Source organism: Aptenodytes patagonicus, chromosome 11 (genome assembly GCF_965638725.1).
Source record: "Aptenodytes patagonicus chromosome 11, bAptPat1.pri.cur, whole genome shotgun sequence".
Lineage (NCBI taxonomy): Eukaryota > Metazoa > Chordata > Aves > Sphenisciformes > Spheniscidae > Aptenodytes > Aptenodytes patagonicus.
In genome coordinates this window covers 15129698-15150530 of record NC_134959.1, presented here as the reverse complement: position 1 = coordinate 15150530, position 20833 = coordinate 15129698, and the positions used below count along the sequence as shown (strand labels likewise).

The 20833-nt window shown below is 36.2% G+C and overlaps 1 protein-coding gene across 1 annotated transcript in view; it reads left to right on the top strand.

The window, feature by feature from the left end:
• ITFG1 (integrin alpha FG-GAP repeat containing 1) overlaps nucleotides 1-20833 on the top strand; it is a 92964-nt gene that overhangs the window by 48714 nt on the left and 23417 nt on the right. The window contains exons 10-13 of the mRNA XM_076349252.1: nucleotides 5922-6094; nucleotides 15231-15381; nucleotides 15863-15971; nucleotides 19716-19759. Coding sequence (XP_076205367.1) covers nucleotides 5922-6094; nucleotides 15231-15381; nucleotides 15863-15971; nucleotides 19716-19759 — 477 coding nt within the window. The remainder of the gene's footprint in view (nucleotides 1-5921; nucleotides 6095-15230; nucleotides 15382-15862; nucleotides 15972-19715; nucleotides 19760-20833) is intronic.

Sequence of the window (20833 nt, the reverse complement as noted above, 5' to 3'; positions counted from 1 at the left end):
TCCTTCAGGTAGAAATCTATTCAAACATGTTACTTCCCATATTTATTTGGAAGTGAAATGTTTTTGTTTCATTGAATATGGTCATTGTGAGATCAGATGACCCAACTTCTGAGCTTTGACTAAATAAGTTAATCTTCACAAGAAATTATAAACTTAAACTTTGTAGCAACAGACTAGGATCAATTCCTTTTGTTTATTTAATCACTACAATTTGATGGAAATAATAATGAGCCCTTGTGGTGCAGAATGTGTTTCAACAAGGGGATGGTATCCCTTGTCGAACAGGTAGGTAATTACAGGGAATATACAGGAAACAGAGATTGCAAGTCTATTATTGAAAACGTAGAAGATGCTGTATATCCATTATCTCTGTTCAGTGTTTGCTGTAGGGTTTTGTGCGGTTGTTTTTAGTTAAGAGTGTAGCTAAGAATTCTAGTTTCCAGTTTTTGGTTGGTTGGTTTTTTTTTTTTTAAACTTACTGAGATCAGATCTGAAAGATCACAAATTAGATGACTGTCTCACAAAAAATATTTGCCTACAGTAACTGGACCTGGTTCTCCTTCCTGCTTGTTTGTTTTGGCATTTGATGAAACCAAATGAAAAACAGTTAACGCAGTTCCATGATAGTGTACGATGCATTGGGATGAAATGCATAGCAATCAGAAATACACATCTGTAGAATTTGTGGTTCTAAAAATTATGCTGTGGAGAGGCATGCAATGGCATGTCAGGCTTTGGAGTTGTTCTGGCAAGATCTTGTTTGATGTCTGTCAGTCTGCAGTATATTTCTCATGATGTCTTTGGCACAGCTGGATGGCTACTGGAAAGCTAAGCAGATCTAGGAGAATTATTTCAAGGATGAGCTTTCACCATAGGTTTTAATTTACTTAATGATTTAACCTTTATAAGTATTAGAAATATCTCAGATAAATTTTCTTCTTTTGGATGATGGAGCAAAAGTAAAGGCCAACAAAATACATATGAGTGACTTAAGGAGATACAGACCTACTAAAATTTTTAAAGAATGTGAATGTTTCCATAGCAACAGAAGAATTGCTGTGAGATCTGAAGTAGAATCCCATATGCTGTTTCAAATTGTGGCAGGTGTTAGGACACCTCAGACTTCTTTAAATTCACCTGCAATAGCTACAGACTAATCTGCTAGCTGATTTAGATCTCTCATCTAGATTCTGAAAATTAGACCGAGTTCTCCCTGAAACTTGTTTTAAAGTCCCTGGTACTCTTTATTGTAGAAACTCTAGATGTTGTTATATTCTTAGAGATGACTAATCTTTTTTTAATTTTGTCATGTAATCAGTATGATTTTTCATTCGTTTCCTGAGGCAAACAGTATTATTTCAGTCCCTTCATTTGAGAGTTTCTTTGTGGGCTTGATGATTCTTATAACCTTTCTCTGTACAATAGAAGGGGTATAGCTTATAAATCTAGCAGCTCTGAAGTAGAACGCAGCAGTGCATCCTACAGCAAACCACAGGTCGTTGTGGTGTCATTCTCTAGGCTAGAGAGGTGTATCTGACAGCATTGATTATCAGCTGCACTTGGTCACTGTTAGAAGTTTTTCCTTGTTCCTTTATAACAGTTTAAAGGGGCGGGGGGGGATTGCAGCTGCTGTAATTTTCACAAACCTCAGATTCTACAAGATCCTCTCATCATTTCTAAGTAAGTTGCTCATTTTTCTCAAAGCAGCTATGGGGCTGTGAGCCACATTCCAGCATCGAAAATATGACTTTCACTGCTTTGGTTACTTTTTTTTTTTCTATGTTGTTAAATCAATGTTGGGGATTGTCATCTTCTGGGCTTTGAACACTGTAAGTTAACGGTGTCATGTATTTAGTAATTTACTTCGTTTATTTTTATGCAGTAGTGGCTGCTTAACTGTATATGGAATTCAGGTGACCTTCATACGCACTGAAAGCCTAATGCATCCTGAAATCACTGGATTTATTTTTTTATGTGCAGCTGAACTACAATGCACATGTACAGTAGAGGGGGAGCCCCCAGGGAAAAGGACTCCTGTTGCTGTGGCCAGTTCTTTCAGGCCACTCTTGATACTCATCTTTCTATAGGATAGGATAGTGTTTGTCATAGAAAGGAGGAGAAACCCTGGCATTTCAAGAAAAGATATTGGCCAAGAGTGGGCTACCAATTCCCAAATGCTTTCTGACTCGCAGCTGGCTCCCTGCCTGTGTTAGGTGGCCTGGAAGTGGGTAGCTGGCTGGATGGGTTTTTTGTGCTTCATAGGTTTCTGGACATAGTTTAAAAATTGAGATGTGTTAATCCCATGGTTTTGGATAAAAAACCTGTTAACAGGCTTTAAAGCAAGAGAATTGCCTTTCCCAATGTAAAGAAGAATATGGACTCTGAAAGAAATGAGCCCTTTTCGAGTTAAGTGGGGTGAGTGCAACTAGATTTAAATTTTTCTCAAGTACCCGAGATCTTTTTCAAAATGAAAAAGATGCTGTTTTCACAGGGCAGTAAAGCATTATCTCTTCCACTTTTTGAAAAACAAGTATTTGAAGAGTTTGAAAACAAATTTTCAAGCACTTAAATGAGGTTTTTTTCTTATTTTAGTCTACAAATCATTTATTGAAGGAGTAAAAATATCTATATAAGGTAATAAGTAATGACATTAGTGGTGCTATGCAATGGAATTCAACAGAAGGGGAAGAAGTAAATCTTTGATTTCTCTGACTCAATTTTATGGGTTCATTTAAATTTTCTTTTAGATACACTCATTCCATTTTTAATCTGTTTTTTCATCTGAGCTAGGTAACAGAAATCATATGATAAGAAAGCTGCAAAAAATAGCTTTGTGTGTCCTCATTATACCCACCTATTTCTATCTTAGTGTAAAAGGAAAAAAAATTAGTTTGTCTTTTTCCTATTAAGATAGTAACAGCAAACATGGAGCTTAGAGTAATTGTCTGGATTAATAAACACAAAAGAAGTAGGAGATTCATATTATTGACAAACATATTTTCATTTTTTGTCTTCTGTACTGAGGTATATGTCCTGAGGCACATGAACAATTAATTTTGCATTACATTACACAATACTGCTGTTTAGAATAGAAATATACAGAATGAGTTTCACCAAAAGTGTGGATTACTCTGAATTTAAACCGTGAGAGTAAGTTACGTATGGTGCTAGGACGTGCTCTGGGTACACATCGAACAAGACTGATGTTTTTGAAATGTTCTACAACTGCTGTTAAAAAGTCCCACAGCTGGTTCAGTGAGATGGATGAATCTTACTCTTTAGTGTGCTTGGTAGCAATAGGTGATGTTTCTGTTTTGCTCACCTATCGTTTTATATCTCTGCATTTCATTGTAGACCTTGTGATTCTAAAATTGCTTTCTATGAATCACTCTTTAAGTAGAGTAAAAACAGAATACAGATTCAGATTTGCGCCTAAAAATTCATTTTTAATTTTGTTTCTTTAAAATAGCGTTACCATACATGGGAACATTTAGAAAGTATATGATGGATATAATTTGATTTCATTGCAATGACTGTGTGAATGATACCGTGTAAAGTAAAAACTATATCATATTTCATGGTTCTGATTTCAATCAGTGTTTTTCAAAATTACAGTATTTTGCAATAATACTGTTTCATCTGTCTTCTGCATGACAAATAAGTGCCAACAAATCTAACCCTTTGAAAAATTTCCCTCAGGTTAAGGGTCTTTTTCTTATTTTCTGTTTCTTTCCTTAGATTTTCCAAACCTTCAGCAGCTAACAGTGACTAAATAGGCATGCATATGTTGGAGGGGAGGCAAGGGTCAAAGTATGTTTGATTTCAACTTTGAGTTTTCATCAAGAGTGTTGTAGATCATCATTGCAGTTCAAATACCGTCACTTACGCAGGCAGACATGTGCTAAGTATATGCAGTGTCTGGCAGAACTATTCCAGGCTTCTAAGCCATCTGTGATACCCAAACAAAATTGACCTTAGTGCACTTTTTTAATAATTTTGGGGGCTTCTCTAATATGCATGTGGTTGTATGTAATCTCAAGGGACCAGTCCATGTGTCGCACGCAACTGCCATGTGGCAGGAATGTTGTTGATTACTGGATTGTGTTAGTGAGGGAGTCTCTGCCCAGCAGGAAATGATGCTGTCAGGGATCTCGTTCTGGTTCCTGAAATAGCTAAATTAAGGCTTGGATGAGAGACATTTAAGATGCTGTTAAGTGCTTTTGATGTTGGTGATAGTGATCCTTTAAGATGGCACCCTTCTGTCCTTTTGAAGGCATTGTCGGTTAGTTGACATTTAAAATTCCTTCTGGCTTCAAAAATGGCACTGAATTTTCTGTAGCATTGAATTGTTAACCCTGGTACTTCAGCTTCATACCAACTTGTGAAATTACTTTGATTTTAATTAAGATAAATTCCTATTTAGCACCTCTGCAGCACTTTGTGGAAAGTAAGTGCAGATACATTCTATTTCTTGTCCGGGAGAAATTTATACTTTGCATTTCTTTTGTACTTTCAATTTGATACTGTAATCTTAATTTCTTATCAAACAGTTCAGTATCTGGTGCTGCTGGGGAGATAGGAGGGGAATTGAAGCTCTTGAACTTCTAAATATCCGTGAAGAATAGAATCATTCCAGCTGAAATGAACCTTAGGAGATCTATCCTCCTGCTTTAAGCAGAGTTAACACTGAATTCAGACCATGTTGTTTAGAGCTTTGTCCAGTCAAACTTTGAAAACCCCCAAGGACGAAGATTTTGCAGCTTCTCTGGGCCTCTTTCCTAGTTTATCGTCATCGTAGTAAATCTTTGTTTATCTCTAAACAAGGTTGGAACCTCCCTTGTGTCAGTCTGTGACTATTGTCTCTTGTTCTTCTGCCACGTATCTCAGTAGAGAGCCTGGCTCCATCTTCTCAGTTATCTCCTTGCAGGTATCGGAAGGCTGCTATTAGGTCCCCTCTAAATCTTCTGTTCTCGAGGCTGAAAAAGCCCTGTGCCCTCAGCCTGTCCTATGAGTAAACATTCAACGCCCGACCATCTTGATGACCCTTCTCTAAACACACTTAATATTCTCAAATCTTTTTTGAACCATGGAGCACAAAACTGGACACAGGATCCAGATGCAGACTAACGAGTGCTGAATAAAGAGAAATAATCACTTACTTCAATCAGCAGGAGTACAGGCAGCAGTTACAGTGCAGTATGCTGTTAGCTGTCATAGCTGCCACACTTGGCTTTAGCCTACTGTTTACCGGGACCCATGCATCTTTTTTAGGAGAGCTGCTACCCAGCTGGTCAGTCTCCAGCCTGTACTGTTGCAGGGGTTTACTCCCCTGTGCAGGACTTTGCTGATTTCTTATGAGGTCCCTGTTTGCCCATTCTTGTCTCTCTAGGTCCCCTCTGAATGGCTATCCTGTCCTGAAGCATATTGATTGTATCCCCCAGTTTGGTGTTGTCCACAAATTTAATGAGGGTGCATCCCTCCTCTGGCTTTAATGCTGCCTACTGTTTGCAATTCCAAGAAAAACAAGGGGACTCAGGATCTCAAGGCCCTGATGGTTTGGGCTTACCTACACTTAAGGATTAGTACAGATTCCAGGCAAGCCTGAATTTCAGTGAAGTAGTTCCTGAATATCTCCATACGCTGGACACACTCCAAAACACAGTTCATTTATTCTTACAACCTTATCTATTTTTTTCTGTTCTGGAATAATTTAGAGCATAGAAAAGACTTCAAATTAACTTTTTCATTTGGTGACAGAGATAGGAAAGAATCCTTATTTCCTCTTTGGAATTTTGTAAATGGCTAAGAATCCTGATGCAGTGAAGAACTGTCAGCTGTTTTAATTAGAATTAGGTTGTTTAAATAAATAAAATGGATTTCCTTACCTAGCTGTTCTTTTGTTTGTTTGTTTTATTTTACAGTGGATTCCAGTCTTGCAAGACTTCAGAAATAAAGACACACTCTGGGGCTTTGTACCGTATCAAAATGACAAATCTTCAATGGAAATTTCATTTCCAATTACGCTTCATATTGGAGATTACAATATGGATGGCTACCCAGATGCTCTTGCTATACTAAAGAACACATCTGGAAGGTAAAGTATATGTAAACCTAGAAATAAAGACTATCAAATGCATGTTCAATCATCAGTCATACAAATTACTAATTTTAGTGCATCTCGTTTTATCAAGTGAACAAGATTTTTGATATCTGCTAAATGTTTCCCTTTATGGTCTGCATTTACATTGTATATTCAGAATGCACAGTTGTGTAGGCTCAGACTGTGACTCTTGGTGGGGAATTGCACCGAGGAGTGGAGCATGAAGTACCATTTTGGGTGCTCCTCCTGGATCACAGGAGCTGATGATCTCTCCCTTTCCTTTACCAATTCATCTTCTGTAAAATCCTGACTTTGGCTTTCAGTGTTGGCTAGTAACACCAGGCTGCTGAGAGCTGGGGAACCTGTTCCGTGCTGTCACATGGAGTGAACACAGATTGGTGACTCTGCTGAAAAATGCTATAGTGTTTTGCCCCTTTTGAGAATGAGGAATTTTAGATACACCTAATAACTCACCAGTGATTTTTATATTGTCCAAATTTAACTGAAATAAACTCCCCCCCACCCCCACCAAAAAAGAAGCTTCTAACTTTTCCTATTAAATTTGTCAGTGTAATTTTTCTCCTCTTTTTTTTTTTTTCTTCTTCATTACTTGCTTTCCCAATACTTTGTATTGCTACCATCTGGTGTTAGGTGGGAGAGGGCATGTAGTGATGCTTACAGGGAGACTATTGTACACTGAGGAGTTAGTGATCCACATAACAGTTGACCTGAGTAGGTGCCCGCCTGTGCTGTTGTGCGCATCACTTGGCTGCAGGATAAACTTAGCCAGCTAATCGTAACGGAGAGGCCTGTCGCAGCTCTAACTTAGCACCTGGTGATGATACCACTGGCATGTCCTTGTCTTTACCTTGAAGTGAAGCAGCATGTTTTCGTGTGAACATCCTTTTGCTTGACAGTTGAAATGATGAATAGACTTGTTTGCGTCTAAGAAAAACTTGAAAGAGCTCTAGAGACCATAATGCCAGTGAACCTCACTACAGACAGGATATGCGCAGCATGCTGTGCCCTGACTAGAGGTCTGTCTGATGCTGCACAACTTGGGTTTTCCAGCATCTGAAGAGATGTAAGATTATCTATGCTATCCCCTTTTTCTTCCTCATGTCATAGCTTGTAAAAGGTATTTTAATCAATACCTTATGGAGTCTCAACATCTTCCTTACTGGCATCTATGACAAATACTTGCACTAGTGCATTACAAGGCAAAATAAGTCTCTCTCACAGGTGTATTTATTATCTTCCTCTGTATGGTATTTTGGATGAGCTTGGGTGCAGGTTTATGGTTTGAATTAATAATACTCAGTAAGGAAAAGAACTGAGGAGCTTACTTTGGTGCTTAAAACAGTATATAGACAGAATTTAGATGCTGGAGTCAAAGAAGTCAATTCAGATCCTCTAGTGGTTGCCTAAACATGAGTCACCCACTGACATTTTTGTGTTAGAGTCCTTCAGATACTGACATATACCTAAAAATGACCCAGTTTGAAGAGTTACGTGCTTGTATTCAGCCTACATGATGTGATTCAGAGACAAGGCAGTGAGCAGCTGAGCTCTGTCTCTGTACCTCTAAGCCTTAAAATAACTAGCACAGTAGCTGTTTATATTCAGATACGGCAGAGGAGAAGGAGGTGATGCTGTTACTGCCCAGAACTTGCATAAGCAAAGTTAAAGCACTCAGGCCCTGAATGTCAGATTTTTTTTATGCCATAGTCTCGCTGAGTTGGGAGTTTGCATCTTCTGTTCAGTAGTCATTGAATAAAGACTGTAAACAGTCTAGAGAGCAGACTAGAACCAAAGTCTTTCCTTTTGCATTGAAATACCATGATATCTAAACTATAAAGTTGGTTTTGTCTTTGTTTTTACTTAAGCCCCACAAACCTTGTGTTCTGAGCTGTACTATAGGCTATCTTCTAGTGTGTATCCTGATGGCTAGTACACTTTGGAAAGACTTCATGAAGATTTATGGAGTTCAGAAGTTTATTTGAAGTTATTTTATCTTTTAAGATTCTTAGGAGCCTCTCTCCTTTGGCTGGTGTATAATTATGGCAATGTAATATTATGTAAAAGATTTAAATAGTTTATAAATAGTTACTCCTATAAAAGCCCAGGAAGTTACCTATGTCTCGTTGCAATGAATTACTGTGATACACTTCTATCTTTATTCTCCTTCCTTCTGAAATTGTTTGTTTATTCAGTTGGGTGTGTCTTAGTTATTTTGAAACTTGACTTCAAAGTTGAGTGACACAGTAAGGCATAAGGACTGAAGGTACTGGCAGATGATTTGACAGGTTATCAAAAGGGAAGTTCAGAGAGCCGAAGAAGTCTGGCAAAAAAAGAGTAAGGAAACTAAGAATTAAGAAATACATTGCATGTTAGCACTGTATATTTCTAGTATTTGTAGAAAAGTAATGGAAACAGACTCTTCGTACTTTGGGATGGGAATGAAAGTCACATTTTTTGCACGCACTATGAAATGTCACTTTCAGAGTAATATTAATTCATTGTTTCTGAGAGATTTAAGCAAATACTTCTTTTTAAAATGCGTAACTGGGTCATAGAGTGGAGAGAATTAAAACAATGTGGGAATTAAATTAAAAGCTCTTTAAATTAGAGCAAATTAAATTGAAAACCTTATTTAATTGATTTTAAACACTTCTGGATTGAGCTGTTTATTTCTTTCTGTGAAGCCTTTCATGCTACATCTACAGATCTAATTTCAGTGATTGATTACTGTGATTAAATGATAAATGCATTTTTGTAAACTCTTGACCTCAATCTGTGCTATAGTCTAGGAAGCCTAGCTTCTAGTTGCTGTCTGTAACTTAAAGAAATTAAAGGAGGTAGAAAGCGTTTTATTCATCTGAAAATATACTGATACTTGATAATGGAAGAATATGATTAAAATCAATTATATGCTTTCATCATAATTCTGGAAAGCACTTTCAGATCAAGTCCTTAAAAATACCTACAAAACACTGAAATAAAGACATGATAGTTAGGAATAACTTTGGTTTACTGTCCTTCCAGGTGAGTAAGGAAAAATTATTAATAGCTTCAAGTATTCTCAGAACTGTCGTAAGTCTACACTGTTTCATCTCCTGCCATATTCTTTTGATTTTGAATAAAAGTGTGTAATACTCTGACAGCATGGAGACATTCCTTATTAACAGCAACAACAGAAAAAAAAAAGTCATCTCACTTGTGGTTCCAAGTGTGGTGGGGGTTCGAACCCAGAGACTCAAGAAATTCCAACAGGTGAAGATGCTGAATTCACAGTCGATTCTTACATATTTATCTGGCCATTATAAATCCTTTTAACTTCTGACTTGACACAAAACCTGCACATTAGAATTCCAGTCCACAGATTTTTCTTCAGGCTAGATACATAAATGAATTTTTATTCCCTCTAGTTATGACTGTATTCGTAATTGTCTGTGTGTATGGAATAATAATAGGTAAAGGGATTTTATCAGTAGTTACTCATTGGTTCATCTCTACTTGCTATCTTATCTAAATGTATTCATTTTTTTCACATCCTGGTTTGAAATTGACTCTGGTAACATTGAAAGTGTAAGTACGTACTGTATGTGAGTCTATAAACACCTGTCTTTTTCGCACCTAATTTGATGAAACAAATTTTGCTTAACAACTTGTTTCCAAATTAGATACTAATAATTGGCATCTTGCATTGCAAATATGTAATCTAAGGAAGCATTTTTTTCAATGATGCTTTTACTCAAAGGGAATGTTTTTCACTGGTAAAGTAACGGTAAGGTTGGAAGTACAGTATCTCTCTCTCTGACGTTGGGGATAAATAACAGTAAAGACTGAAACTTGGAGATAACAAACAACTGGATATGGACAGTTGAATGAAAAACTTTGAGTATAATACACTTCTAGAAAGTTTTCCAGGTATTCATGCTCAGTTTTAAATTAATGTATATGTATTAATCCTTTATATGGGTCTACTTGAAAGGACTCTTATTTGACCAAATTATCTCTTCCTAAATCATTGTTAGTTGTCACTTGTCAGAAGTGAGGTTGGATAAAGGACTTCTTTTAAATGTAGGATTGATGAGTACCCTGTAATTGAGCAAATCTAAAAAATAGAGGCAAATCCAATTATTCTGAATGTCTGGAATAAGATATTAGTCATTTAGATGTCCCCTGTATAACTGTAAATGAACTAGCCTAAAACTGACAGAATGAGAAATGTATGAAATTAAGCAGTAAATATTTAATTCTAATTGCAAAGTAGTATGTTAAAACTGTGATAAGTCTTCAGTCTTTCTTTGGTGTTAACCCTTGCTTATAGTAATTCAGCCTTATTAAATTTAGCTTGCTGCATAGATGACCTTCGGTCAGAAGGTTCCAAATTGTAGACAACTCTATTTTATTGAGCATCATTCGTAAGCTGTTTGGGATAAAGTTTTGCAGGTAGTACACAATTTAGGTGCCACTGTGTATACATTGGTGTGAATACCTAAATATTGAAAGTGCTGCAAGTAGCATGTTAAGGGTGATATGCTAGTCTTAGTTCAGAGCTCTTTTGCTCTGCCTCTTCTCAGTATTTAAGCTGATTTGTTCAATATTGACTGTTACACATTTGTGTAGCACTTTAGCATTGATTTTAAGGTTTTACCATTGTAGCAGTGTCTGTCTTTGTGTTTTCCCATAGGCTTTCAGGGACATTGTTTTGTCATTTTAAGCATGCCAATGATATTCATTGTTACAGGGAGATTTTTTCCTGATGGCGTGAATCTTCAAAATTTGGTTCAAAATAATAGGAAGGTCATAAACTTGCTCTTGGTAATTGTAGTATGTAGCAGAAATAAAACACGGAGGTAGATACTGTGATTCTAGTGATGCTCATGTATTAAAGCCCTATATAACATAAGGACTCAACTGGCAGCTCGTAGGCCAAATTCAGACCTCAGGAGTTCTTTCAAGAAGGAACTGAACAGCTGAGGAGGCAGCGAACAGCTGATTTCTCTTCCCTCTGCAAACAGTAAGGCACCGCAACTGTCCCTGTTGCTGCAGCCTTTCAAAAGAGTGGCCCGCGCACCAAGATCTCCTCCTGCTGTGCTGGGATGTAGCACATGGGAGCTCCCGTATCGGCACAGCCCTGGCAGTGGACTGGGACTGAGAAGGATCAAGAGAGATACAGTGTGGCTAACAGTTACTACCACAGACAGACTCTCTCTCTCTTTGCCATTAGTGTTCATTATTATGTAACCAAAATCTACAATCCTTTATTAATGTTTTATTTCAGTGCTTATTTTTTTATCTTGTATTGAGTCAAGTGGGAATCACTTGACTGTGCATATGAAAAAAAATTAAGTTCGTGCACAAAGACAACTAGTTATATGTGCAGCCTTCAGTGGAACTCGGAACGTAGCTCACCTTGAAAACTAGATGGAAGTTTAAAGCACTAAGGCCGTTTATATACACAGATGTGAGGAAGGCTGCAAGTACATAGCTTTTCTTTTTTGGTCTGTATATTTGGGGCAAACCTGAAGACTGTCCCCCACCACCAAATGAGCGCTTTTTGTTTTTTCCTCTATTCAGAAGTTGCTGTGTGAGCGCATTCGTTTGCTTTTTAGAGGTTGTTATTTTGAAATTGTTTCTAGGTGTTGTAGGTAATTTCTACATACTCATGATAAAATCCTTATCTAGTATATTATCAAGAGATAATGGTTTGAAAATACTTGAGGAAAACTAAAGTCATGTTCACTCACTTTCAGTCAAAAAAGGAGGAAATACTTACACATAAGTAAATGTATCAGAAATTAATATTTTCAGCAGAAACTACTAGTATTTCAAGAGTGTATTTTAGTTGGCTAATGCTGTTCAAATACTAACGGCAGGATATATAATTCAAAATTTTGGCCAGAAATGTGAATAAAGTTAAGAATAAAATTGAATCCTTTTGGAGATAAAGGTGAGGTTATGACTTAGTTCCTTACTATAAATACTATCCATTTTTTTAAAAAGGAAAAAAACAAGGTGGTGTAGAAGATACCTGAATGATATTCTCAAGTTAAAGCATTTGTTTAGAAGCTACGTATCTATTAAGTTATTAGCTCTTCTCATCGTGCTTTTCAAAGATGCTTTTAAAGGAAATAAGAGGAATTTGATGCTGGTATAGAAGTCAAAATAATTTGAAGACATCAATAAAATAAATGGCAAGGAATTGCCTTGGAAATTGACAGGAAAGAAGACTCAGCTTTAATTATAAAGCTAATAATAGCTAGCTTGTAAACAGGAAAAAAAAAAGTCTGTATGCTTCCAGTGAAGTGATGTGTTTCTGTAAATTCCACTTAAAAACCCAAAACTTAAAATTAGTTTAATATTACAGTTCACGTTTAAACCTTGTTTTAGCCCATCTTTCTCACCAATAGTAATAGTTTTCATTAGCTTTAGAATTTAATTATTTTTGTTTGTTACCCTGCAAGTTCTTAATTTTTTTTTTTATGGTAAACAATAACACTGACTCTAAAAAAAAAAAATCAAAATAAAAAAATCAGATTTCAACTTCATATGACTCACAGTAGTGAATCTAAACCTATGTGTATGTACTTGCAGGTATAGTTAACATTCGCTGTAGCTTAACATTTATATGTAACATCTTTGAGTTGGTAATTTTACTAGGCAAGCTTGTATTTGTGTTTCAGAAGGGACTGTATGGATATAAATCATCAGTAGTAGTATGAAATGAAATTTCCTGCTGCCTATTAAGATAAATATTAGTAGACTTTCAGCTATATTCTGATTAGGGGTTCTCCAGACCTCTGCTGCTCTGCCGCAAGGTACGCTACATCTATGAATTTTTTTTTTTCCCTCTACACGATAGCTCTCCTATAGTGCACTTCTTAGTCTTCAAGCATCTGTTCAGGGTTTGGGATTTTTTTTCTTCCCATTGTTTGTCCTGTGTTTCTCTTGTGGATACAGATGGGCGAACAAAAGTGGCATTTCCCTGCTCCGTGCCACTTTGATTAATATCTTCCTTTTTTCTCACAGTGCCGTTAGCGTTATGTTATTGTTTGTCCGGTTTGTGATGTTTTGAAAGTCATTAAATGCACAGTATCAAGGAAAGGAAATAAGAGGTTCCTGTACTAAACAAACTTCTTTTGTCTATCCATTCACAAGGCTTATAGTTTAGACTTGAACAATACTCTGTACATAGAGTGTAATGCAAGCTTGACAGTCTTTTAAATAATATCATCTAATAATTTCTGGCAATTTAAAAAATGTGAATTGAAAGAAAGCATCTTTGTAAAACTTCCTGCAAATTAAAAAAAAAAAGTGTATGTCAAGATGATGAAAAAGAGAAATTGAAACAATTTGCTTAGCTCAGGTTGTCACGTTACCTTATAGCTGGTTAATCTGATATGATACTTATGTAATACATGAAATGAATGTAAGCACTCAACAATTTCAAGTTATGATTATGAGTTCTCAGATACAGGTAATACAATGTCTTAAATATTGCAGATCACCTTATTTCATTTTGGCTGGACATTAATTCAATATACTCATGCTTCTAACCGTGAAATGTTAAGAAGTGGGTTGTTCATATTAAGCTTCAATCAAATGCAGGTACATGGCAGAAAAATAAAGGCCTAACGTGTACTTTTCACAGAAGCTCAAGAAACGTGATTATAAGGTTTTGAGGGAAGTGTTTAAGTATCCCATTTTACTTTTGACACATCTTACACAGAACAAAATCCTACGTTTTTCCCATTGCAGGTTCTGAAATATTAACTTGCAACGGGCAAGGAAACTGATTTACTTTGGTGTCAGAAATGTTTGTTCTCGGGGTAAATGTTTTGCCCTTCTCTCACTCTTTCCGAAATGGACGGAGCAGAAATATGAATATTGTGGGATATGATTCTTATGAGTAGCAAATTATCTGAAATATACCATAGAAACAAAGAAAAATAAAACCTTTCCTAAGGAAAAGTATGCGTGTGCATGTGAGTGACTGCATCTTGGAGGCACTGGATGCTGTTAAGATACAGAAAAACACCTTGTTGACACCCTCTGAAACAGCAGTATATTCAAGGTCATAACGAAGAAGTAGTTTTGTTTATTGCCCTGGGCTCTGACATGCTTAGCTAGCTTTACAGAACATTGTCTGCTCCATCTCCTGGCTCTGCCCCCAGAAAGAAAGGAGGAAACTTCATCTGTTCCCATTGCCAAGGCAGTGATGGATTCTAGTGGGCTCCCAGGGATACAGACCTGCCAAAGAATCAGACTCCCAGTCAGTAAAGTCTGCCACTCTCACTGGAACGGTGAAAACCTTCCATGCTACAGTATCAGAGACAGCATATAATGCTATTAGTCATCAGCGTACACGTATGAACCTTGTGTCTCCCACTGACAAATAGGCATGTACTAGATAAATTCTTTAGAAGGGAGATTTTGCTATACCAGACCTGGTACTCTCGTTCATTTGTTTCTTGTTTCAGTATTACAGCCTGTCTTTCTGTCTGTATTTGTTTTATGTCAGCAAATGTCCAATTTGGTTTGTCTTGTCCTATTTTTACTGTGCTACTAGGTTGGGGTTTGTTTTTTCTAGTTTGCTTTGAAACAATGGGGAACTACCAATAGAGATGTGGTTTAATCTTAAATTTGTTTAAAACATCATGCAATGTGTAAGAAAATTTATTAATGGAGCTGGGGTAGGAAAAGATTTTCATAAAATAATGAAAAAGCACTGACACTTTTTAAGTAGTGCTTAAGCTAAAGGGCCGTGGAGGGATTAAGGAAAATAGCAGATAAGTGCACTTGTACTTGTTCTGGAATAAAGTAAGAATATGTTCAGTCTTTTGAGTGGATGGTTAATGAAATGATTCCTGCTGATTTGGACACATCTATTTATTTGGTGTATTCATTGGTTTGTCAGGCATGACATAATGGTTGTAATGCTGTCTGTAAAGTTAACATAAATGCTTATGGATTTTAAAGTATCCAGTGGCTGCTAGCTTTGTTTTTATTATACTTAACTTCAGCAGACTTAAATTAATTAATTACAGTATTTTTGTAATGTCTATTATTTAGACTATTTATGGCAAATAAGTTGTTTTACATATATATATATGTTTTACAGCAATCAACAAGCATTTTTACTAGAAAATGTCCCATGCAATAATGTAAGCTGCAAGAGTGTACGTCGTATGTTTAAAGTTTTTTGGGAGCTCTCGGATCTAAATCAAATCAAGGATGCAGTGGTAGCAACCTTCTTTGACATATACGAAGACGTAAGTTCAACTCTTTACTACGGCAAGCAGCAGCTCTCTTTCTGTGCTGCTGTTATCTGTCTGTGTGCCATTGGCAGACTGCTTTGTAGAAACATTGGCTTTATAGCACATGGCAGGCAGTGCCTTCAGCCTGGGAAATTCGTTCTTGAGATGCTCCCTGGAAGGTGAGCAGATAGCAGCAGCCCATCGCTGCCGAAAAGTTTGCTGACCCTCCGTATACTCCGTTTGAGCTGCCCTCTTCAGTGGCAAGAAAGAAGCCGTGGACCACATGCATTGTCCTGGTTAGCTGTGGATGGAGCACTCTGTCCTAAATTGCCATAGATTAGTAAGATTTGAAAGATTAAAATTCGTAGCGAAGGTGTAAACTTTGCTGCACACACACTATTTTTTTCCTTTGTGTCTCTAAGGGAATTTTTTTGCTAAGTTTAGATGTTATCTAGAGTAAATCAGCATTCTAACATAAACTTTTTTTTTCTTCTAGGGAATCTTGGATATCATTGTGCTAAGCAAAGGCTACTCCAACAAGGACTTTGCTATCCATACATTAAAAAATAACTTTGAAGCAGATGCCTATTTTGTTAAAGTTATTGGTAAGTTATCACTGTATAATCAAGTCAAAATGGGACCTTCAGAGGAATGTGAATATTTAAGCCTCTGTATATGATAACGTTATGGTAATGCTCTGTGTATGATAATTCTAGGGAAAAAAAACCACAGCGTGGGAAATATTAGGGATTGCAGAAATTTCTTGTTGCAGAATCTGAACTTGGATAAGTTGGTTTTGTTTCCTTTCAAAGGGTTTTTTCTTGGTTTTATTTTAGTGTACTTATTAAAATTTGAAGTAATTCTGCCCACTATTTTCAACACTTCAGCTGTTTTTAATATCAATGTTGACCACAGTGACCTTTAAATAAGTGTTCATCATCTCCTGAGTGTGGTTTTTTGGGGTTTTCTTTACAAGAATGCATGTCTTATTTCACTCATTAACTAGAGGCAGGTTAAATCTTTCCTTTCATCCTGGACCTTTCCTTCTGCATCCTAGCAAAATTCTAGAGACAGGTACTAGGTCTTTAAAAACTCATTTCTCAGCTGGCTTCTGAAGGAAAAACAAGAATTATCAAGTGTCTAAAAATATGATCTGCAGGGAAAGAGCACATGGAACCAAGTTATTCAGCCTAAAAGAGAAATGTAAGGAAGATCTGTGTCTTCAATCTATAATGATCCATAACAATGGGGGAAGAGTGTTCTGCATGTCCATGCAGGATACAACATAAAGTAACAAACTAGAAGAGTAAATAGTAAGAATAATTTCCTAAATGATGGCTTGTGAAGTACTAACATAAATTCCTGGAGAAGTGGCAGTTACCAATGTTAGAGGTCCTGACAACTAGTTTAAGAAATTATGTGGTATATTTAATTGTTTTTGAGGGAAAGGGTTAGACTAGCTGAACTTATGAGGCCCCTTCTGTGAATCTTTTGTACAATACCTTCACTGATCTCCTCACATAACATAATGTTGTCAATATAAAAATGGCGTTAGATCTACACGTATGCATCATTCAACTTAGATATTTTTTTTTGAATGTGTGATGCTATTTAAAATTTGGAGGAAGATTAGTTCATAAATTGCTAATTTGAGGAAAAATATAATTATGCTTGCATATATAAATAAGTATGCCACAGTGAGACAGAAAGGAACCAGAAGAAATTAAAGCAATATTGACTTGAAGGAACTTGCTTTATTTGTTTGTCCACTATCTTGCCTATTTTCAGAAACGTAGGCAAGAAACAATAGTCGAGTGCACTTATTCTCATCTGTGCCTTGAGTGGTTGCAGTATGTTCTTTCCAACAGGGACTTCTGTCTTTTTTTGCTGTACCTCTGTCATATCAAGCTTACTTTACTGGAGTTCTTTTCTATATTATCTGGAAATTATGCAGAATCTAGTGCAAAACGGGCTGGTTTCATTTCAGTGACAACTGGCATGGTGTATATTTATATTTATTTATGCTGTGTGATCTATTCTGAGAGCCAGTTTGTTTCCATGTGTGAGTCAGTTTGGTGTTTTCAGCCTAAAAGCACTACATGGCACAAAATGCATCTTACCATAAAAGCGTAGAATGGCAATGAATGTAGCAAGGGTGTGTGAATTAATCAGAGCCTTGGTTTAAAAGGCTAGAGTTAGATTATGATATCTGTAATTGAGAGTAATTAGGTTTTCAAATTGCATGCCCTACCATGTTCTTCCAGACTGCAAAGGTGTTGAGCTTTGTCTGTCTTCCTTGATTTTTTGAGAACGAGTGAAAAATGAGGCTGTATGTGAGCTTACGAAGACAAAGCTAAACAGGAACAACTAGGGGTTCACCTTCAAAAATTGTATTTGCCTTCACATTACTTAAATGCATCTAATCCTTCTAAAGCACACATTCTGCACACCATAAGGTGAACAGAACTGCAACTACTACTGGGGGCTGATGCATTTATTACTTTCTCCTTAGCCTGAGCTTTATTCTCATCATAATACCCTATAATGATTTGTCATGTTGATGGAAGCCTTCTTTTAAATAATACTGTATATGCGTAGTGTAATTCACACAAGCATGCAGAAAATCCTCTAGAAAAATCTTACATTTCACAAAGCCATATTAGAATTATAATTGTTGTGATATTTTAATGGGGAAAGGAGTAATGTGCAACATGCTTTTTGATTCACTCTGTGTAAATCTATCTTAAAAATTGGAGCAAGTATTTTTTTAGCACCCTTTTAGGATGCAAGTGGTTTTGCATAGAAATCCCAGGAAATGGGAATTAATGAGTGGTCTAAAAATATTTTTACTGTGATACAGGGGAGGGTATTTTAACAAAACATGCTTTGTGCGAGTTAGTGTATCAATAAATGCATCGTGTTCACTTATTTGGCATATGGACAATGAGAACAGTTTTGCTCATTATAACTGATGTCAAATGTACTTGGTCAGATTATTTGTTCCAGTAGTGAAATTGAACAGCAAATTGCAGTGTGCTGTTTTGCATCAAAATGGGAGACTTGGTTCCACTTGCATACACACCTATGTATAACATATAAAATAAGCTCGTAGCATAAAAGTCTGTAGATACAGTCAGTCTTCAAATTCTGCTTTGCCACACCATCTTACCTGTCCAGGTTTTTTTTTTTTTTGGACTGTATAAAAATAATAGATTTTTTTGTATTTGGAAATTGCGACATTTTTAAATTGCAAGCAAAGAATTATAACTTGGGAATCATGACAGTTGTTAATATTAGAAATGTTCCTTCACTAGAACAGTGCCATTTCTGACTCCAGTAAAAGTACACAGAAAATGCTTTAAAAAAAATCCTGGTGGTTAGGATCACCTGTCCTCAAATCTGGTCCAAATCTTAATTTTCACTATCTGCCACACTTGCTTTGGGATACCATAACTCATAGAGAAGTTATGTTTTTACTTGGCTTCGGTACTGCCTGGTCTGTGTCCTCTTCCAGGCTCATAGCCATTATTGGGCTGCCACTCAACCAAACTGTTGTCATTTAAAGTCCAAATGTTGCATCAGAATGACACCTTAGATTTTGTGTGTATGTGTGGTTTTTGTTTGTTTTAAAGGCACTTTAGTACTGATGTTCTAATGTGACAGGATGTTCTAGGTTATAGAACAGATGGGTTTCATTGTCTGTCATTTAGTTGATTATAAATGTTTAACAGATATTTCTGTAATTTCACTGATTTTTGAAACTAGTAAGTTTTAAACAAGTAATTGAACAAGTGTCACAGACTTTAGATATTAAGTAGAATTGTACACATCTGCTTATAATACTTTTGAATTCATAGAATAAATAGGTAATGGGATTTTTGTTTGTTACAGCTTTTGTGAATTGCTTTAAATCACATTGTAAAACTACCCTTTGTATAGAAGGAAAAGCCTTTACTTACCTTTTTACCAGTTAAAACAGTAAAGCTCAATCTCTGCCAATATTTTTACATGGTTAGAAATGAAGAATAATGAATAAAATGTACAGTCCACTATTTTAAAAATGTTTTAATTTGGAATTTTTTTAACTGGCAACTCTCTCCTTTTGGAGCTGGTTAACCAATGAGGTATGATAAAACAGTGACTAGCTGATTAATTTCTACAAAGATGTATACTTCAAACAGATTAGGGATTTTTTTATACATTAACATGAGTCATATAGAAGACATTTATTTTCTTTGTGTTTTAATGGATACCTGACACTATTACTATACTTTAACAGATTTCAGAGGTAGTGCTTGTAAGATGGGTTGTTAACATAAACACGACAAGCTCACTTTTTGTTTTTGCAGTTCTCAGTGGCCTCTGTTCTAATGACTGTCCTCGGAAAATAACAGTAAGTATAACTATAACTTTGCATTACTATTTAGCTTCAAATAAGCTGAGGTCTAATTATACCAAAACCTCTCCACACATTAAGACAGTTATTGACTTGAGGAATAATCCAAATCATGACTGGCCAAGTTCTGCATATTTGAGACCCATACCTTTCACCAGCTGCCTGCTCAGAGATGAAATCAGTTGACTGATTCTGCAGTGTTTGTTACCCAGCATCATGGGGGCTGGGACATACCAGATACAAGAAAAACTTGTGTAATACAGCTGGATGCCCAAACTCTGTAGTGTGCCAGGTCTTGTTCTGGGCAGTCAGAAAGGCCAGGCAAAACTGATTATGGGACAGATTCAGCCATACAGCCACTTCTGGGCTAAAATACAGTAAGTGGGTACAATGAAGGATAGAAGGGAGGGAAATACACTTGGTTCTGATGATTCTGCAGATAGCTACATATACATGTGCTGATTTCTATTTCAATTATTTTAATCATCTCCAGAGACCCTGCAACTCGCCCACCAAACTTTCAATTAGCAAATTGTTTAGTAATGTTCACAGTGAAAGTTGGCCTAAAAGAGGAACTTAGAGGAATCAAAGCTAGAATTAGCACTTTAGCTCTGCAAAAATATGAAATTTAATTTTAATTCGAAAAATCAAAAACTGCTTCAAATGGGACCAACTTTTTCTTCAAGCCTATTTTAAGACATAGGGTATAACTTCCAATATAAAATAATAAAGGGGGTTTGATAGTATTATTAGCTTAATTACAAAACTAAAGAAAGGGTTTAAAAAGCAAATTTTCACAACGGATGCTGGTGAACATTTCATTATCAAGATCCTTGAAATACTATTGCCTCCACTGTAAAAGAAGTTTTCTGCCAGAAAGTAACATAAAGTACATTATGCCAGAATACAGCTACTTGGTGGGGAAAAAAAAATAAAAATCAGATTTTCACCTTATTTACTCATCTTTCATAGATCTGCATTAACATCACCTTTGCGGTCTCCTTACTCTTCATTCTAATAAATTATTATTTTTTTAGGCTTTGACCCCATCTCTCATCATTATCACTTATT